General features: G+C 39.1%; 1 protein-coding gene across 2 annotated transcripts in view; it reads right to left on the minus strand.

Annotated features, from left to right (window-relative positions):
* The window catches only part of EIF2AK3 (eukaryotic translation initiation factor 2 alpha kinase 3), an 82,805-nt gene that overhangs the window by 23,439 nt on the left and 37,318 nt on the right, over positions 1-22,048 (minus strand). Inside the window, exons 6-11 of one of the 2 annotated variants that reach the window (XM_053704288.1) lie at positions 21,367-21,529; positions 21,019-21,156; positions 19,889-20,011; positions 6,098-6,208; positions 4,945-5,165; positions 4,705-4,814 (exon numbers count right to left, since the gene is read on the minus strand). In XM_053704288.1, the coding sequence (XP_053560263.1) occupies positions 4,705-4,814; positions 4,945-5,165; positions 6,098-6,208; positions 19,889-20,011; positions 21,019-21,156; positions 21,367-21,529 (866 nt within the window). The remainder of the gene's footprint in view (positions 1-4,704; positions 4,815-4,944; positions 5,166-6,097; positions 6,209-19,888; positions 20,012-21,018; positions 21,157-21,366; positions 21,530-22,048) is intronic. The other variant, XM_053704289.1, reaches the window with a different exon arrangement.

A 22,048-nucleotide genomic window follows, 5' to 3' on the forward strand; every position in this document is an offset into this window, starting at 1 on the left:
GTCTGGCCTGCTGAATGGCATCCCCCTGGACAGGTGTGGCCGATAAAGCCACCATAGAAGAGAATTTCTGGTCTCTTGATTCAGATTCAGGGTAGGGGACAAATCTGAGTAATCCCCATTCCACTGACTTAGCATGCACAATTGCAGCGGTCTGAGGTGTAGGCGTGCAAAAGGTACTATGTCCATTGCCGCTACCATTAAGCCGATCACCTCCATGCATTGAGCTACTGACGGGTGTTGAATGGAATGAAGGACACGGCATGCATCTTGAAGCTTTGTTAACCTGTCTTCTGTCAGGTAAATCTTCATTTCTACAGAATCTATAAGAGTCCCCAAGAATGGAACTCTTGTGAGAGGAAAAAGAGAACTCTTCTTTTCGTTCACTTTCCATCCATGCGACCTTAGAAATGCCAGAACTAACTCTGTATGAGACTTGGCAGTTTGAAAGCTTGAAGCTTGTATTAGAATGTCGTCTAGGTACGGAGCTACCGAAATCCCTCGCGGTCTTAGTACCGCTAGAAGGGCACCCAGAACCTTTGTGAAGATTCTTGGGGCCGTAGCCAATCCGAATGGAAGAGCTACAAACTGGTAGTGCCTGTCTAGGAAGGCAAACCGTAGATACCGTTGATGATCTTTGTGAATCGGTATGTGAAGGTAAGCATCTTTTAAATCCACTGTGGTCATGTACTGACCCCTTTGGATCATAGGTAAGATTGTCCGAATAGTTTCCATTTTGAACGATGGAACTCTTAGGAATTTGTTTAGAATCTTTAAATCTAAGATTGGCCTGAAAGTTCCCTCTTTTTTGGGAACCACAAACAGGTTTGAGTAGAACCCTTGTCCTTGTTCCGACCGTGGAACTGGATGGATCACTCCCATTAATAACAGATCTTGTACACAGCGTAGAAACGCTTCTTTCTTTATCTGGTTTGTTGACAACCTTGACAGATGAAATCTCCCTTTTGGTGGAGATAATTTGAAGTCTAGAAGGTATCCCTGAGATATGATCTCCAGCGCCCAGGGATCCTGAACATCTCTTGCCCAGGCCTGGGCGAAGAGAGAAAGTCTGCCCCCCACTAGATCCGGTCCCGGATCGGGGGCTCTCGATTCATGCTGTCTTTGGGGCATCAGCAGGTTTCCTGGCCTGTTTGCCCTTATTCCAGGACTGGTTAGGTTTCCAGCCTTGCCTGTAACGAGCAACAGCTCCTTCCTGTTTTGGTGCAGTGGAGGTTGACGCTGCTCCTGTTTTGAAATTCCGAAAGGGACGAAAATTAGACTGTCTAGCCTTAGCTTTGGCTTTGTCTTGAGGTAGGGCGTGGCCCTTACCTCCTGTAATGTCAGCGATAATTTCTTTCAAACCGGGCCCAAATAAAGACTGCCCCTTGAAAGGTATATTAAGTAATTTGGACTTAGAAGTAACATCAGCTGACCAGGATTTTAGCCACAGTGCTCTACGTGCCTGTATGGCGAATCCAGAGTTCTTAGCCGTAAGTTTGGTTAAATGTACTACGGCCTCCGAAATGAATGAATTAGCTAGTTTAAGGACTCTAAGCCTGTCCATAATATCGTCTAGCGTAGATGAACTAAGGTTCTCTTCCAGAGACTCAATCCAAAATGCTGCCGCAGCCGTAATCGGTGCGATACATGCAAGGGGTTGCAATATAAAACCTTGTTGAACAAACATTTTCTTAAGGTAACCCTCTAATTTTTTATCCATTGGATCTGAAAAAGCACAGCTATCCTCCACCGGGATAGTGGTACGCTTAGCTAAAGTAGAAACTGCTCCCTCCACCTTAGGGACCGTTTGCCATAAGTCCCGAGTGGTGGCGTCTATTGGAAACATCTTTCTAAATATTGGAGGGGGTGAGAACGGCACACCGGGTCTATCCCACTCCTTAGTAACAATTTCAGTTAATCTCTTAGGTATAGGAAAAACGTCAGTACTCGCCGGTACCGCAAAGTATTTATCCAACCTACACAGTTTCTCTGGTATTGCAACGGTGTTACAATCATTGAGAGCCGCTAAGACCTCCCCTAGTAATACACGGAGGTTCTCCAATTTAAATTTAAAATTTGAAATATCTGAATCCAATCTGTTTGGATCAGAACCGTCACCCACAGAATGAAGCTCTCCGTCCTCATGCTCTGCAAGCTGTGACGCAGTATCAGACATGGCCCTAGTATTGTCAGCGCACTCTGTTCTCACCCCAGAGTGATCACGCTTGCCTCTTAGTTCTGGTAATTTAGACAAAACTTCAGTCATAACAGTAGCCATATCATGTAATGTTATCTGTAATGGCCGCCCAGATGTATTAGGCGCCATAATATCACGCACCTCCCGGGCGGGAGATGCAGGTACTGCCGCGTGAGGCGAGTTAGTCGGCATAACTCTCCCCTCGCAGTTTGGTGAAATTTGTTCACATTGTACAGATTGACTTTTATTTAAAGTAGCATCAATACAGTTAGTACATAAATTTCTATTGGGCTTCACCTTGGCATTGGAACAAATGACAGATATCTTCCTCTGAGTCAGACATGTTTAACACACTAGCAATAACTTGCAACCTGGTTATAATCTTTTTTAGCAAAAACGTACTGTGCCTCAAAGAGGTACTTAAACGATTAAATGACAGTTGAGATAATGAACTGAAAAAACAGTTATAGCATCGACTTTAAAATAACCCAACTTTTAGCAAAGGTTTGTTCCCATTAGTAAATAACAATAACTAAATTTGACATAAAAAATTATAGAGTAACGTTTTTATTCACAGTCAATATAAAATTCTCACAGCTCTGCTGAGAGAATGTACCTCCCTTCAAAGAAGTTTGAAGACCCCTGAGATCTGTCAGTGAACCGGATCATGCAAGAAATATAATAGTAGCTGACTGAAAATTTTTGATGCGTAGCAAAAGAGCGCCAAAAACGGCCCCTCCCTCTCACACACAGCAGTGAGGAGAAACGAAACTGTCACAATTTAAAGCAGACAACTGCCAAGTGGAAAATAATGCCCAAACATATATTCACTCAGTACCTCAGCAATGTAAACGATTCTACATTCCAGCAAAAACGTTTAACATGATAATATTTATTAAAAGGATTAGTGACCTTTAACAGAGTAGTTCCGGTGAAATACCATTCCCAGAATACTGAAGTGTATACATACATGTCATTATAACGGAATAGCAGGATTTTCTCATCAATTCCATTCAGAAAATAAAAACTGCTACATACCTCAATGCAGATTCATCTGCCCGCTGTCCCCTGATCTGAAGCCTTTACCTCCCTCAGATGGCCGAGAACAGCAATATGATCTTAACTACTCCGGTTAAAATCATAGTAAAAAAACTCTGGTAGATTCTTCTTCAAACTCTGCCAGAGAAGTAATAACACGCTCCGGTGCTATTGTAAAATAACAAACTTTTGATTGAAGTCATAAAAACTAAGTATAATCACCATAGTCCTCTCACACATCCTATCTAGTCGTTGGGTGCAAGAGAATGACTGGGACTGACGTAGAGGGGAGGAGCTATATCAGCTCTGCTGGGTGAATCCTCTTGCATTTCCTGTTGGGGAGGAGTTATATCCCAGAAGTAATGATGACCCGTGGACTGATCACACATAACAGAAGAAATTAGGTTCTATCATAACTCACCCAAGGTTATAAATATGCATTAATAACCATTTATATTTTATATATTCTGTTACTTCTTGGCAATGTTCTGATGTATATAATGAACCGAATTCTCAATAAAAATGTTATTTAAAAAAAAAAAAAAAAAAATATGTTTCATATGAGACCCAAAAGTGGTCTCGTTTATTTCAGGATAACCTCCATTATTAGTTTTATATTATGTTAATACGATATTTTCTTTTGTTTTCTGTGCTCTTGCTTGTACGCCATTCTATAAACCTCAAAAAAAAAAAAAAAAAAAAAAAAAAAAAAAAAAATTTATATACCATTACTATGTGTATCAGATTATTAAAAAAAAAAAAAAAAATTTACCCCCGACTCAAATAGTACATAATTTAAAAGAAAAAAAGAAATCCAGGAGCAAGTAAGATTCACTACTAGAGCCCTCAAGTACCCCTAACAGGCCAGATTTTCATGCTATCTTAACTAGAGCACAGGTAAAAATCCGCTGTTTAGTAACCATGGTTACTAGCCTGCTCTCACCTATCAGCTGATTATCTTACCTGTGCTCTAGTTAAGGTATCATGAGAATCTGGCCTGTCAGGGGTAATTAAGGGCTGAAGTTGAGAAACGCTGCACTACTCAATTTTTACTTTTGGATAATGTTCCTATTTATATAATCTGGCTCTTGGTGCGATTTGTGGTCCTTATTTGTGGTAGCCAACAAAAACTAACATTTTAAACCCTTTTCCCAAATGAACTATAAAAACATTATTTACACCATTAGCCACCTTTTCTTTCCCCCTATTCTCACAGAGGTTACTAAAATTCCAAGTTTAGATAAAAAGGGGCAAAAAAATGAATTTCATTGAATATCAAACTATAGACATATACCTGTTATAATATGTAAACAATAAACAGACAAAATAGGACAATCAGTTCACAACCAACACTGCTTTACATTAGAACCAACAAAAGGCTAATCTTATATTAAAAAAAAAAAAAAAAAAGAGACAGACATGTGGCTGGTCTTTTAACACAGATTACATTTTTTTACTGAAGATCATCATACCTTGATATATATCCACAATTCTTGTAATCATTCCAGTTGTCCTTTAATTCTCCATCAAGAGAGTCAAATTTACTGTCAGTCTGACATTGCGTCTCAGACTCCTTCCTCTTCTAATGAGGGAAGACAAAAAAAAAATATTCTATAGAAGATTATAAAAAGTTTGAACATTGGCTTCTTCATGCGATCTTTTAGGCACACTACACCATTTTCTACAGAACAACCTTTTTTTAAATTTCTTACCCTGGCACTGTTTGGATTTGGCTGGAACAACTTGCGAACAATGTAAGTTGTAGCAGTGATACAAAACAAAATTGTGCCTACAATCTCCTTCCACCAGTGCAACAGCAGAACAGGATCTTTTTTACGGATGTTTTTATTTGGGTTCTCCAAAATGCCGACAGTGATCTGAGTGCCACGCTTACTTCGCTCTCTCTTATAGTAGGGTAGATAATAACCATTATCTGTAAAACAAGAGTTTAGAAAAGAAAGTAATTTTATGAGCACTTTAAAGAGGCCAGATGATTAGCAATAGAACACACAACAAACTTCACTAGCAATTTCTGTGCTTGCTTCTGAAACTGCTGTTATATCCTATGTGGTCAAAAAGTTGTATATAATCTTTAACCTCAAGATGGAAATCGCACCTTTGATCGATCTATATATCTATATATCACAATATATTTTCTGCCTATGTTGTCCTTGTGGGTTGTTTTTTTTGGGGGGGTTTTAAACTATAACACTTATCCATGATGTCCACCCAGGAGGCTGTTATGCTTTCAAAAACAAGCTGACAAAATTACCAGTGATGCCATAGAACAAAAGACAAGACACAGCAAAAACAATGTACTTTTAACATGTATGTTCTTGCATGTCCTAGGAGTAGGTTAAAATGTTCTCTGAAGGATGAGCATGCATAACTATACTATTTCCCAGCTTTTGTCAGAATGAGATTGGACAATTATAATGCATTCCAATTGACACCTCACAGAACCACCCCCCTCCCGCAAACCAGCTATTTAAGTATTAGAAGTAAGGTTTCCTAAACATGCAAAATAATTGACTGATCTAAAGAACACCTATGAGAAGGTAGACTGATTAGCGATTTTCAGCTATTATAATAAAAAGGTACTGTGGTTTTATACATTTAGGGTATGACATCTGCGTAACACAAATAAGCTTAAACCAAGGAAATGCATGTAGAATTTTATAGAAAGAACTGCTTTAGCTTACTTTCTACAAGGGTTTCAGAATGAGAATGGAAATATGAAATGCCTTGTGCAGGGGTATATGCCGTACAGTGAGGAGTATCAGAGAAGACAACACATTGCTGCTAGTGAGTGAATGAGTGAGTGAAGGTATGGGGGTGACAGGGGCACACAGGACACGCTTGTACCAGTAGTTAGTGCTGGAGTATGGTGCATACGATGTCCAGCTGAGCCGATAGGTGCTACAATGGGTCTTTGAGCTCTTTGCTGATCAGGGTTGGGCATTCCTCTAAGCATTGCTAGGAACAAGGTATATATTATAAGTGACATAAACCAAACTTGTTGTCTGCCACAAAATCTCTCAAGCAACATTTCAAAAATGTGCAACAGATAACAAAGTTGCTTACTTTTCTACCAAGCTATTAATTGAGTCTAAAAGTGACAATGCCTCAAAAACTCCTTAAAATGGTTTGATATGCATATGTTTATTGGTAGCCATGTCTCAACCCCACAAAAGAAAAAACAAACCCATTTAGTAATATGAATTGGCAACCTGAGAAGTTGCATTAAAGGGACAGTAAAGTCAAAATCAAACTTTTTATGAGCATGAAATGTTAAACAACTTTCCAATTGACTTCTGTAATCAAAATGCGGTATTCTTTTATGAGAGATAAACTAGTTAGGCTCAGGTACATTCCTGAACCTACCTAGTTTTACTCTTCAATAAAAAATGGAAAAAAAAAAGGATACCCAAGAGAACAAAGCATTTGAGAACAGAAGTAAAATTGGAAAGTTGTTTAAAATAATAAAAACCGTAGTCAAAGGTGTCTAACCATTTTAAAACTGCACAATTTTTTAATTTATTTTTTATTTATTTAACAGTAGGTTTTCTTAGGATATTTTTTAGAATAAAATCTGCTGATCTATTCTTTTTAATTAAAACCTATATTTTTTGAACGGCTAGGAGTAGTAGAGCGAGTGTCACATAGATAATCTAAACATTCAAAGAGCATTATGCCATTTGAATCTGATTACTACCCTCTACAGACAGCCTTTAGCTTATAAATTGTTGACAGCACATAACTACCCTCTTCTAGAGAGTACCAAAAGCTTCCCTACCATCTTCACTTCTTAGGTGGTGAATTTCAATCTCCTCGGTCTTCACCGACTGGAGAGATTGACAGCGCCTGCCTGTGCGCAACTGCATGCCAATGCAAAAAAGTGCTCGCAGGCAATGTTAAATTTCAGCAGCGGATTGCTGCCCGCCAGAGGAGAGCGGGCGCTGACAGGGGCGAATATGTACACACCTGTCTGCCCTTTCTTGATAAATTGAGCCCTATAAAGTGTCAAAATTAAACTTAGGATTTAGATAGGGCACACAATTTAAACAACATTCCAGTTTACTTCTATTATCTAACTTGCTTTACTCTTGGTAAAAGCGAACCTAGGTAGACTCAGTAGCAGCAATGCACTACTGGAAGCTGATTGGTGGCTGCACATATAGACCTCTTGCCACTGGCTTAGCAGATGTGATAGATCTCCCACAAAAAAAAAAAAAAAAAAAAAACTCATTTAACTCCCATGTATTAGTAGCCCAGCTTCTGTTTTGCTCCACCCCTTTCCTTTCTCCTTCAATTACTTACAGGGTTTATATTTAAAAAATTACAGCTTTAGTCAAACACTGAAATCCAGTTTTCAATCACAGGGTTTAATGCATTTCAACAGAAAACCGGTTTTATTAAAAACAGTAAAAGTAGCTATAACGATAGGGAACTGGTTTACAAAGTGATCCTATTTTGTATAAGAATCTTAAACAATGCCTTAATATTGAAATTAGGATTAAAATCAATGTTTACTATGTTAATACACTACTTCTACGTTGGTGCCTAAACCATCCCACATATTAAAGCATTTCTACCGATAAAATGTATAGTGCCCAAACAACTGATTTGTTACAGTGCAAACATGGGGCTCTGCATTAAAGGGACAGTCTACACCAGAATTGTTATGGTTTTAAAAGATAGATAATCCCTTTATTACCCATTCCCTAGTTTTGCATAACCAACACAGTTATAATATAATTTTAACCTCTGTGATTAACTTGTATCTAAGCCTCTGCAAACTGCCCCTTTTTTCAGTTCTTTTGACCGACTTGCAGTCTAGCCAATCAGTGCCTGCTCCCAAATTACTTCACGAGCACAGTGTTATCTATATAAAATATGTGAACTAACACCCTCTAGTGGTGAAAAACTGTTAAAATGCAATCTGAAAGAGGTGGGCTTCAAGGTCTAAGGAATTAGCATATGAACCTCCTAGGTTAAGCTTTCAACTAAGCATACCAAGAGAACAAAGCAAAATTGGTGATAAAAGTAAATTGGAAAATTGTTTAAAATGACATGCTCTATCTGAATCATGAAAGTTTATTTTGGCCTAGACTGTCCCTTTAAGATTAAGCCCAAAGACGCAAAGACGATTATTATTTTTTTTTTTTAAACCAAGTCAATGATCCAGTTGCGCCTAAAAAAACAAAAAAAACACAACATTCTTGAAAGATTTTCCTAGATTTAGAAGATTTTTTTCTGCCTTCTGGAAAGGCATTGGAAAAAACAAAAACTGCCCTGCTAGATCTGTCTAAAACATATGGTGAATGAGGCTTAAAAGGGACAGTCATCTTAAATTAAGTCTTATCTTAGATTAAAGTGAAGGTCAATTTTCAGCAATGAGTGCCCGGTTTTTAAAAACAGGGGCACTTTCATTGATGAAAATTTACATTGCACCGGATTTGTAGAAATACTTATCTTTTACTTCTGCAAACCCGGATCGGCGATCCCAGCCTCAGTTCCTCTGTACCGACGTCAGAAATGACAAAACCAGCTTCCTCCAATCAAGGCTTGCACCCCAGTGATGCCCGGCTGTGATTGGAGGAAGCCGGTTTAGTCATTGCTGCGGTTGTACAGCAGGAAGAAGGGAGGGGAGGGGATCAATCCGGCTTTGCAGAAGCAAAAAGGTAAGTATTTCTACAAATCCGGTGCAATGTAAATCATCATCAATGAAAGTGCCCCTGTTTTTAAAAACCGGGCACTCATTGCTGAAAATTGACCTTCAATTTAAGCTGCAAATATCCTCCTGCACCAGGAACTGTAAAAAAGTGACCATGATCTGGGCTGCATCTAGGCACTCTGCTGAATAGCATTGAAAGTCTGTTGAATCCAACTGGTGAGCCTTTTGTGACTGGACGTCCGATGCAGCCCAGATTGTGATTTCATCAGTGATTAGAGCTTGGCAGCAATTTCAAAGTGTCCAGAAACACTATTAATTTAAAAAATAAATAAATAAATACCGGGGGATATGGATTGTTAATAAAGTTTGGAGATGGGGGGGGAGACCACGGTGCTGTGCAAAAGAGAGAACAGGAGAGGATTCAAATGCAAGCATTTGAAAAGTATGCACATAAATAGCACTCAACACCACAGGGGAACAGTAGCCGTGAGGTTCAAGGGGGACACAATTTGAGTGGATCACCAGTATGGGGTAATGCCTCTTGGAAATAGAATACCCTTGCAATCAAATGTTCAGTGACCTAAACCTCAAATGGGACTTATTGATGTACCAAATCAAGACTGGATGAATAAAAAAGGGGGCCACGCAAGAGCGTAAAGGTACAATAAAGTTAATATTCTAGCTGCTGACAATGCCCCCTATATATGTGGATGAAAAGGTGTTATAGCTGTAATAGTGGCTGAATCCTAGGTAGATTACGAGCTTGCTCACTGAATAAGAAATATACAATTAATACTGCAGTGCTACACAAAGTATTTAATATGTGATGTAAAATCCAATAATTGGAACAGGTACAAAGATAAATCAGGATATCGGTCCGGAGTTAGACGTATTGGAATGATATTGGATGAGAGTTATTATCACTCAGGAACCCATTTACCACCTAAGGCATCAATTCATAAAATATCCTTGTGCGTTTATTCAGGGTAGTGTAGAAATACAATTCATAGTAAGAGGTGAACAAAGGTTGGTAAATAGAATTGTATCCAATTTTCAACTTAAGTTGGTTATAAAACTGGGGGCATTTCACCCTTCCATGTAGGATGAGCCGACATACTTGTTACTTAGGAGGATAGTAAGTCTTGAACTCTATGTGAGTGTTGCTCATTTTGTGCACACACTTAGGTAATTAACTGTGCTTTTCTACTATCAACACAGTAGCATTATCGCTTGAAAAGTGTACTTATCACATAAGAAATGAAATAGAGTGGCTGTTGGTTATAAGTTAAGGCCTTATTTGTTACCTTTCTTAAGAAATTAAAAATTGCACTTTGAGTATCAACAATTTAAATGGTCAATATGGGAGGATGTAAAATCGGATTGTGTTTTCACATATACAAATTAGTATGAATCTCAAACTCTGTGTGTTTATTACCGTTTGGTGCATATACTTGGGTAGTAGGCTGAGATTTTCCACCGCAAATAGAAAGCAGCATTACCACTCAAATTGTACTCAACATTACTTGAAAAATGAAATGGAGTGGCTGTTGGTTTTAAATTACGGTCATATTGCCACCTTCTACCTGGATTAGGAATTGTTCTTAAAAGTACCAACAGCTTCCGTGCTATTAAGCTTTAATAAATAGTTAAGAGAGGGTGAGATCAAATTGTATCTCACATAGACACACTGGTATAGATATTACAAATAACGTCCTCCACTATTGTGTAACCTTATCAACCGGCAGGATCAAACCAGGGGGCAGGTAATGATGAAATTATTGTTAGGACGTGTAGCTATATTATACAGTTACACCGGGCTGTCAGCTATAGATTGCTGAGGTATAACATTGAATGGTATGCTGATAATCTATCCACTCCCATAAGGGCTATATCTGTTATAAAGCGACCCCACAACAGGATATAAAATCAAGTGTTAGGAGTGTATTACTTTACTTCAAGCTAAGTACGGCGACACGAATCTTCAGCCGTAATTCCCAGTGGTTAGATCAAATTACAGGATATAAATGCTAGTGTTGACTTAAAGTAAATTAAATACTAATACTGCCAAGTGTGGCGACACAAATTGTCAGCCGTAATTCCCAGCGGTTAGATCAAATTACAAAATTATTATTAAAGTTTAATTAGGAAACTACACTCCTTTACACTACTGCAATAAAAAATTTTAAAAAAAAAACACACGACAGAGCGTCCCTACTAACACATGAACTAATGCCCTCTAGTGGTCAAAATGCATTCAGATTAGTGGCAGTCTTCAAGGTCTAATAAATTAGCATATGAACCTCCTAGGTTTAGCTTTCAACTAAGAATACCAAGAGAACAAAGCAAAATTGGTGATAAAAGTAAATTGGAAAGTTGTGTAAAATTACATTCCCTATTTAAATCATGAAAGGTTTTTTTAGACTTGTCTAAAAGTCTGGCTATTGGATCTCCACACTTCTCAGTATCCGGTAAAGTTAACACAAGTAAGAAGACAAGGTGAAAAAAAAAAAAAAAAAAAAAACAATTAAAATATTTTTAAAACATGCAAACTGTCAGACCATCAAAACAAGGAAATGGGTTGAAGAGATTGCAACCACTGTAGCTGCTCTGAAAATTGGTTTTCAATTTTGTGATATACAGCAAGACTTAAAGCGACATGAAACGCAAATTATTTTTTTTCAGGATTCAGATGGAGAATACAATTTTAAACAGCTTTCCATCTTGCTTCATTCTCTTGGTATCCTTTGTTGAAGCAGCAATGCCCTACTGGGAGGAAACGCATTGGGCGAACCAACAACTTGAGGCATATATGTACAACCTCCAATCAGCAGCTCCTGAGCCTACCTAGGTAGAAAGTTTAATCATGGTGTATAATTCCAGAAAGGATACCAAAAAGAACAAAACTAAATAGAAGTACAAGTTTAAAGTTTTTTATAATCACAAAATATTGTTTTGTTTTTTAAATGTGAGGAATTCTACTAAAATATAAACTAGATGGCTAAAAGTATGTAGACACCTGACCATCAAAACTAAAAAAACGACATCACATTCCAAAAGCATGGGCATTAAAGTGAAGGTAAACTTGAGCACTCTCGCTCAAGCATTAGGATATAATTTTAAAAAAGAAAGAAAAATAGTAGACTTTAATTCATGAAATCGATAATTTATACAGATATTCTTAGATTTTTACATTTTAATGCCTCAACGATAACCGCCGTTCCTCCGCTTGCTATAGTCCTCAGTTGACAGATGACAAATCTGCAATCAACTAATTGCGGTTCCCCCCCCAGCATTCAGCCCCTTTGCATGAACGTCACGGCCCTGGGGGGACAACAATTAGTTGATTGCAGATTCGTCATCTGTCAATCAACTGAGGACTATGGCGGGGGAAGGAATGGCAACTATTTTTGCAGCATTAAAATGTAAACATCACCGGATTTCATGAATTAAAGTCTAGCTCATTTTTTTAATTCTATCCAATGACGACTGAGTACGCTCACATTTACATTCACTTTAATATAAAGTCTCCCCCCACCCAGATAACACTTTCACTTCTGGAGGAGAAGGGGAGGACAGAGAGGAGCTGTACTAGCATACTAAAAGTGAGTAAACAGAAGCAGGTGAATTTTTTTTTTTTTTTTTGTTTTTGTTTTTTTAAAGAAGTTACAGACCCAGATGCCAACTATGCCCCTACTGGGGTATTGCGGATGTCATTTTGAGCAGTTTTCTGTAGAAAAATGAGGAAGACTGCAGTGCACCAGTAAGGGGGAATATTACTTAAAATCTTCAACATCTGTTGCTTTAACAAACTAAATACAAAGATTTAACAAGATGGTATTTCTTACTACACAGATTTAAAAACATTTCTCCATCCTGGAGAAGTTGTAGGAAACGTGCACATAGTCGGTGGACTATAGCTCCCTTCTGTGTAGGAGTTAGGGTATGGAACAGTGCAAACTTCAACATATGGTGGCCCAGTTTCACTTTGTTTTTTTATGCATGAGGCAGCTCTTTAGACATTTGCAAATATTCAGGATTAATTTTAGTTAGTTAAAAGAATCCCAAAAAAATGGCCGCAGTCTGCAGCATTCTGCTTTTTCAGGTGCCAGATTTAGAAAGGAAAAAAAAATATAAAAAAAAAAATTGCAATTTGCTCAGATACTGGTGTTATACATTTTTCCTAATAGATCCAACACAGTAAACACGAATGTTGCAGTCATGTCAGACGAACTAATCCTGAATATTTACACATCTAGCTGGTCTAGGATTGCTTATTTTAAGATGCTGCGTATCAGTGCCTCCCAGGATACACTTCTATGCGCTGTTACATTGTGCTGGACTCAAGTAGTCACGGAGATAGGATGGCTTTTTTTTCTCTTTAAATTTTGAAAAAGTTTGTTTTCTGAAGAGAAAACATTCTTTTTTATAAATAAAATTAATCAGGATTGTAAAAATTAACTACTAAATGGTCAAAATAAAAGATTTTGCACAAGAGGAAAAAAAGAAAACAGAATTTATGCTTACCTGATAAATTACTTTCTCCAACGGTGTCATCCTTACTTGTGGGATATTCTCTTCCCCAACAGGAAATGGCAAAGAGTCCCAGCAAAGCTGGTCACATGATCCCTCCTAGGCTCCGCCCACCCCAGTCATTCGACCGACGGACAGGAGGAAATATATATATAGGAGAAATCATATGATACCGTGGTGACTGTAGTTAGAGAAAATAATTAATCAGACCTGATTAAAAAAACCAGGGCGGGCCGTGGACCGGACACACCGTTGGAGAAAGTAATTTATCAGGTAAGCATAAATTCTGTTTTCTCCAACATAGGTGTGTCTGGTCCACGGCGTCATCCTTACTTGTGGGAACCAATACCAAAGCTTTAGGACACGGATGAAGGGAGGGAGCAAATCAGGTCACCTAAACGGAAGGCACCACAGCTTGCAAAACCTTTCTCCCAAAAATAGCCTCCGAAGAAGCAAAAGTATCAAATTTGTAAAATTTGGCAAAAGTGTGCAGGGAAGACCAAGTCGCTGCCTTACATATCTGGTCAACAGAAGCCTCGTTCTTGAAGGCCCATGTGGAAGCCACAGCCCTAGTGGAGTGAGCTGTGATTCTTTCAGGAGGCTGCCGTCCGGCAGTCTCATAAGCCAATCGGATAATGCTTTTAAGCCAAAAGGAAAGAGAGGTAGAAGTCGCTTTTTGACCTCTCCTTTTACCAGAATAAACAACAAACAAGGAAGATGTTTGTCTGAAATCTTTAGTAGCCTCTAAATAGAATTTTAGAGCACGGACTACGTCCAAATTGTGTAACAAACGTTCCTTCTTTGAAACTGGATTCGGACACAAAGAAGGTACAACTATCTCCTGGTTAATATTTTTGTTGGAAACAACTTTCGGAAGAAAACCAAGCTTAGTACGCAAAACCACCTTATCTGCATGGAACACCAGATAGGGCGGAGAACACTGCAGAGCAGATAACTCTGAAACTCTTCTAGCAGAAGAAATTGCAACCAAAAACAAAACCTTCCAAGATAATAACTTAATATCTACGGAATGTAAGGGTTCAAACGGAACCCCTTGAAGAACTGAAAGAACTAGATTTAGACTCCAGGGAGGAGTCAAAGGTGTGTAAACAGGCTTGATTCTAATCAGAGCCTGAACAAATGCTTGAACATCTGGCACAGCTGCCAGCCTTTTGTGAAGTAAGACAGATAAAGCAGAGATCTGTCCCTTTAGAGAACTTGCAGATAATCCTTTCTCCAAACCTTCTTGTAGAAAGGATAGAATCTTAGGAATTTTTATCTTGTTCCATGGGAATCCTTTAGATTCACACCAACAGATATTTTTTCCATATTTTATGGTAAATTTTTCTAGTTACAGGCTTTCTAGCCTGAATCAGAGTATTTATTACAGAATCTGAAAACCCACGCTTTGATAAAATCAAGCGTTCAATCTCCAAGCCGTCAGTTGGAGGGAAACCAGATTCGGATGTTCGAATGGACCTTGAACAAGAAGGTCCTGTCTCAAAGGTAGCTTCCATGGTGGAGCAGATGACATATTCACCAGGTCTGCATACCAAGTCCTGCGTGGCCACGCAGGAGCTATCAAGATCACCGAAGCCCTCTCCTGATTGATCCTGGCTACCAGCCTGGGAATGAGAGGAAACGGTGGGAATACATAAGCTAGGTTGAAGGTCCAAGGTGCTACTAGTGCATCTACTAGAGTCGCCTTGGGATCCCTGGATCTGGACCCGTAGCAAGGAACCTTGAAGTTCTGATGAGACGCCATTAGATCCATGTCTGGAATGCCCCATAATTGAGTTATTTGGGCAAAGATCTCCGGATGGAGTTCCCACTCCCCCGGATGGAATGTCTGACGACTCAGAAAATCCGCTTCCCAATTTTCCACTCCTGGGATGTGGATTGCAGACAAGTGGCAGGAGTGATCCTCCGCCCATTGAATTATTTTGGTCACTTCTTCCATCTCCAGGGAACTCCTTGTTCCCCCCTGATGATTGATATATGCAACAGTCGTCATGTTGTCTGATTGAAACCTTATGAATTTGGCCTTTGCTAGTTGAGGCCAAGCTTTGAGAGCATTGAATATCGCTCTCAGTTCCAGAATGTTTATCGGGAGAAGAGATTCTTCCCGAGACCATAGACCCTGAGCTTTCAGGGGTTCCCAGACCGCGCCCCAGCCCACCAGGCTGGCGTCGGTCGTGACAATGACCCACTCTGGTCTGCGGAAGCTCATTCCCTGTGACAGATTGTCCAGGGTCAGCCACCAACGGAGTGAATCTCTGGTCTTTTGATCTACTTGAATCGTCGGAGACAAGTCTGTATAATCCCCATTCCACTGTCTGAGCATGCACAGTTGTAATGGTCTTAGATGAATTCGTGCAAAAGGAACTATGTCCATTGCTGCAACCATCAATCCTATTACTTCCATGCACTGCGCTATGGAAGGACGAAGAACAGAATGAAGTACTTGACAAGAGCTTAGAATTTTTGATTTTCTGACCTCTGTCAGAAAAATCCTCATTTCTAAGGAATCTATTATTGTTCCCAAGAAGGGAACTCTTGTTGACGGGGACAGAGAACTTTTTTCTTTGTTCACCTTCCATCCGTGAGATCTGAGAAAGGCTAGGACGATGTCCGTATGAGCCTTTGCTTTTGACAGAGACGACGCTTGAATCAGGATGTCGTCCAAGTAAGGTACTACTGCAATGCCCCTTGGTCTTAGAACCGCTAGAAGGGACCCTAGTACCTTTGTGAAAATCCTTGGAGCAGTGGCTAATCCGAATGGAAGTGCCACAAACTGGTAATGCTTGTCCAGAAAAGCGAACCTTAGGAACTGATGATGTTCCTTGTGGATAGGAATATGTAGGTACGCATCCTTTAAATCCACGGTAGTCATAAATTGATTTTCCTGGATAGTAGGTAGGATCGTTCGAATAGTTTCCATTTTGAACGATGGAACCTTGAGAAATTTGTTTAGGATCTTGAGATCCAAAATTGGTCTGAATGTTCCCTCTTTTTTGGGAACTATGAACAGGTTGGAATAAAAACCCATCCCTTGTTCTCTTATTGGAACTGGATGAATCACTCCCATCTTTAACAGGTCTTCTACACAATGTAAGAATGCCTGTTTTATTTGGTTTGAAGATAATTGAGACCTGTGGAACCTTCCCCTTGGGGGTAGTTCCTTGAATTCCAGGAGATAACCTTGAGAAACTATTTCTAGCGCCCAAGGATCCTGAACATCTCTTGCCCAAGCCTGAGCAAAGAGAGAAAGTCTGCCCCCCACCAGATCCGGTCCCGGATCGGGGGCCATCCCTTCATGCTGTTTTGGTAGCAGTGGTAGGCTTCTTGGCCTGCTTACCCTTGTTCCAGCCTTGCATTGGTCTCCAGGCTGGTTTGGGTTGTGAAGTATTACCCTCTTGCTTAGAGGATGTAGAATTAGAGGCTGGTCCGTTTCTGCGAAAGGGACGAAAATTAGGCTTATTTTTAGCCTTAAAAGACCTATCCTGTGGGAGGGCGTGGCCCTTTCCCCCAGTGATGTCTGAAATAATCTCTTTCAAATCAGGTCCAAATAATGTTTTAACCTTGAAAGGGATGTTAAGCAATTTTGTCTTGGAAGACACATCCGCTGACCAAGACTTTAGCCAAAGCGCTCTGCGCGCCACGATAGCAAACCCTGAATTTTTCGCCGCTAATCTAGCTAATTGCAAAGCGGCATCTAAAATAAAAGAGTTAGACAATTTAAGTGCTTGAACTCTGTCCATAACCTCCTCATACGAAGATTCTTTATTGAGCGACTTTTCTAGTTCCTCGAACCAGAAACACGCTGCCGTAGTGACAGGAACAATGCATGAAATTGGTTGTAGAAGGTAACCTTGCTGAACAAAAATCTTTTTAAGCAAACCCTCTAATTTTTTATCCATAGGATCTTTGAAAGCACAACTATCTTCGATAGGAATAGTAGTGCGTTTGTTTAGAGTAGAAACCGCCCCCTCGACCTTGGGGACTGTCTGCCATAAGTCCTTTCTGGGGTCGACTATAGGAAATAATTTCTTAAATATAGGGGGGGGGGACAAAAGGTATGCCGGGCCTTTCCCACTCTTTATTTACTATGTCCGCCACCCGCTTGGGTATAGGAAAAGCGTCGGGGGGCACCGGAACCTCTAGGAACTTGTCCATCTTACATAATTTCTCTGGAATGACCAAATTGTCACAATCATCCAGAGTAGATAACACCTCCTTAAGCAGTGCGCGGAGATGTTCTAATTTAAATTTAAATGTCACAACATCAGGTTCAGCTTGTTGAGAAATTTTTCCTGAAATTTCTCCCTCAGACAAAACCTCCCTCATGGCCCCTTCAGATTGGTGTGAGGGTATGTCAGAACAGTTATCATCAGCGTCCTCTTGCTCTTCAGTGTTTAAAACAGAGCAATCGCGCTTTCTCTGATAAGTAGGCATTTTGGATAAAATGTTTGCTATAGAGTTATCCATTACAGCCGTTAATTGTTGCATGGTAATAAGAATTGGCGCACTAGATGTACTAGGGGCCTCTTGTGTGGGCAAAACTGGTGTAGACACAGAAGGGGATGATGTAGTATCATGTTTACTCCCCTCATTTGAGGAATCATCTTGGGCAATATCATTATCTGTGGCATTGCTGTCCCTACTTTGTTTGGACGCTATGGCACAATTATCACATAAATTTAAATGGGGAGACACCTTGGCTTTCATACATATAGAACATAGCTTATCTGATGGTACAGACATGTTAAACAGGCTTAAACTTGTCAACAAAGCACAAAAAAAGTTTTAAAATAAAACCGTTACTGTCACTTTAAATTTCAAACTGAAAACACTTTATTACTGAATATGTGAAAAAGTATGAAGGAATTGTTCAAAATTCACCAAAATTTCACCACAGTGTCTTAAAGCATTAAAAGTATTGCACACCAAATTTCAGAGCTTTAACCCTTAAATTAACGGAACCTGAGCCGTTTTTACATTTAACCCCTATACAGTCCCAGCTATATGCTTTGCTGAGACCCAACCAAGCCCAGAGGGGAATACGATACCAAATGATGCCTTCTATAAGCTTTTTCAGTGATTCTTAGCTCCTCACACATGCATCTGCATGCCTTGCTCTCCAAAAACAACTGCGCATTAGTGGCGCGAAAATGAGGCTCTGTCTATAACTAGAAAAGGCCCCCATCTGAAAAAGGTGTCCAACACAGTGCCGGACGTTTTTCTAAACAATCCCCAAGATTATAATAACCATTAATAGTTAGAATCTGCAAAATATGCCTAGCAAAGCAATCGTTTTAGCCCAGAAAAATGTCTACCAGTCTTTTAAGCCCTTATGAAGCCCTTTATTCTTTTATTTAACTAAGAAAATGGCTTACCGGTCCCCATAAGGGGAAATGACAGCCTTCCAGCATTACATAGTCTTGTTAGAAATATGGCCAGTCATACCTTAAGCAGAAAAGTCTGCCAACTGTTTCCCCCAACTGAAGTTACTTCATCTCAACAGTCCTGTGTGGAAACGGCAATCAATTTTAGTAACTTCTGCTAAAATCATCTTCCTCTTACAAACAGAAATCTTCATCTTTTTTCTGTTTCAGAGTAAATGGTACATACCAGCACTATTTTAAAATAACAAACACTTGATTGAAGAATAAAAACTACATTTAAACACCAAAAAACTCTTAACCATCTCCGTGGAGATGTTGCCTGTGCAACGGCAAAAAGAATGACTGGGGTGGGCGGAGCCTAGGAGGGATCATGTGACCAGCTTTGCTGGGACTCTTTGCCATTTCCTGTTGGGTAAGAGAATATCCCACAAGTAAGGATGACGCCGTGGACCGGACACACCTATGTTGGAGAAAAAAGCACATGGTTCTAGAATGGAAGGGAATAAAATACTGAATATATTGCTGTAAATTTTACAGCAGATAACTGGGAAATAGAAAGCTAAAATCATCTAAGTTATGTTGATGCACCGCCTTCATGCTTTAAACCTATATGGGGGACAATTTCAAGGTGCGGTACTTCGACAAAGTTGTCAGTCAGGTTTGGTAAGAAGTTTTGTAGAGTTAATATTTTTCCTGGGCATGCCAATAGCATCTTTAGAGTTAGTGATGTCAATGCACTTACGCACTATAGTAATGACTAAGGTCTGTGCACATTCTTAGTAAGAAACCTTTATCAAGTACTCTGCATTGGGCAGATGGCCAACCTCACCTCTGAGCATAAGTTAGAAGCAGGTAACAGTCATAAAATGACCTTCATATACATTTTTTGAATAATGACAGAGGAAAGCAATTTACAAATTTCATTTAGGCTGAGAAGAGAGCTTATATTTATAAGGTGGAAAAGATGCAGGATTAGTTTTATTTATGTGGCAAAGTGAACTGTAAAGTTTACATGTGCTCAACCTACTCCATGAGATCACTTACCATATGGATACTGCAGAACTGAAAGTGCTCCATTGCTATACTCTTCATGAGAAAACTTGTCATTACTAAGGCATTTATCAAACTCATCCGACCCAACCAGCACAGGTGTCCTTGAAGGAGAGTCTGGAAATAAAGCACCATATTTTTTTTATTTAAATAAAGTGTATACAGTATTAAAGAACAAGACGTGTGTTTTTAAAATTCAGTATGCCATATGCCTCCATTTAAAAAAAGGACAGTGTACTGTCCTTAACATGTTCCCAATGACTTTGTATACTAGCAGCATATTAAAGAAATTTCTTGTTTATGTTTATTCTTGCAACTGAAAAAGGCTTTGCTTACTGAACCACCACCCATAATGAAAAGTAACAGTACTTGAGTATTTGTATATAAAAAGTAAGGATGTGATGAGCAGGTGTACTCTTTTTTTGCAGACTTAGCCAATTTGAATGTGCTTCTTGAATAGACATTACATGCACCTCCCCCTAATTTTGCATAACACCATTTTCAGAACCTAGGTTTTACCTTCGATATCTGAAGGAGAGTTGCACATATACAGACACAACAGCACTCATGCAGGGAAAGCTAGATTTCAACAGGGTGACACACATGGCTAGAGGGAGGCAGGTAATAACCTCAATAGTTTGATTAAACGTGCCTTTAACTCACAATGTTTAGTCTTTAGTTGGCAATTGCAAACTACCTCATTTTTAAAATCTTACTGAGCTTTGAATTGCAGCAACTCTTTCAGATACCTGCAGTGAAACCTAGGTTCCAAAACTCTGGCACCCATAAGAAGTAGGTGTGTGAAATGTATCTAGTGTTTAAAATTCCCTTTAAAACTTTAAAATAGCCCAAATCATAACCTCCAGGACCAACACTACTCAAGGCAAACCCATTAGATTACTTTAATTCCGGATGGAACCTGGCTCATGACTCCATGTGTCATACAGACTCGTTCTAATTCTACCTATTTACTAATCGCACCAGAATTTTATAGTAGAATTCCTGCCAATAAAAAAAAAAAAAAAAAAAAGTTTTTTTTTGTTTAGAAAAAAACCCCACCCACACACACTTCACTCAGATTCCAGATAGTATACTTTAATATCTCTATCTATAACTATACTTACGAATTAACGGCTTCCATTTAATTCGAGGCAGCGATATAATGCTATTGTCATTCCTGGTATCTAAAGCTGTTGGGTTAACGGGGAACTTCTCGGAAATTCTTACAGAGGACTGCAGATACAGCTGCCCACGGAACATCCCTATGAAGTTAAGTAAATTAAATGAACATAAATCTTTCAGAAAACAAAAATCATTTACTGCATCTTATTAATTGTTACAAAAATATTGTAAAGCTTTATCCCTGCCCTAAGTAAGGCTAATAATTGTTTTACAAATTCCTAAAAACTAACACCTTGTGATCTTTTGATTCTAGAAAATATGGATTTGCAGGAACACTCTCCAGGACTTACCCAAATAAAAGCTGGATTCTGTAGCTCCTCTAGCAGCTTCTACAATATCTTCCTCATCTTCTAGAATTTCATCATCTGATGTATAACTGGTGTCATCAAAAAGACTGATTGGGATGACTTTTCCATCCTTAACTAACCAGGCAGACGCAATTGGAGTGCAGAACTAAGGGGCAAGCAACAATTAAGAAAACAGAAGAAACACACAGAAAAAAAAAAAAAAACCACCACACAAACTACAAGATGGGCAAATTTAAATGGAAAAGAGAACTAGAGCTACAAACAACTAATCTATAATAGATTATGAAAATAGTTGTCAACAAATTTTAATTAGTTTGTTTGTTCCTGGCACCAGTGGCTTCACGCCAATGAGCTCCAGCACATGGTATTGTATTTTGTGGTTATGCCCTTAGCCTAAAGGACGTCTATTTTTCACTTTTTCAGGACAGTATAAGTTTACAACTACTTCTGGCTTATGTCCAACCCAGAAATAAAATAGGAGCACCATTTGGGTTGTTGCGATTTGGGACTATGCTTTGCATGATAGTGCCGAGCTCGTTATTTACACCTAGCCTGGATTGATTTGTTATTTGAATTGATGTGCACGATTATGCTTGCACAATTAGCGGATTGCTTACATGTACTGTATAGATAAATGTGTAAGGTTTGTCCAGTTATTGATATA

Source organism: Bombina bombina, chromosome 2 (genome assembly GCF_027579735.1).
Source record: "Bombina bombina isolate aBomBom1 chromosome 2, aBomBom1.pri, whole genome shotgun sequence".
Classification (NCBI taxonomy): Eukaryota; Metazoa; Chordata; class Amphibia; order Anura; family Bombinatoridae; genus Bombina; species Bombina bombina.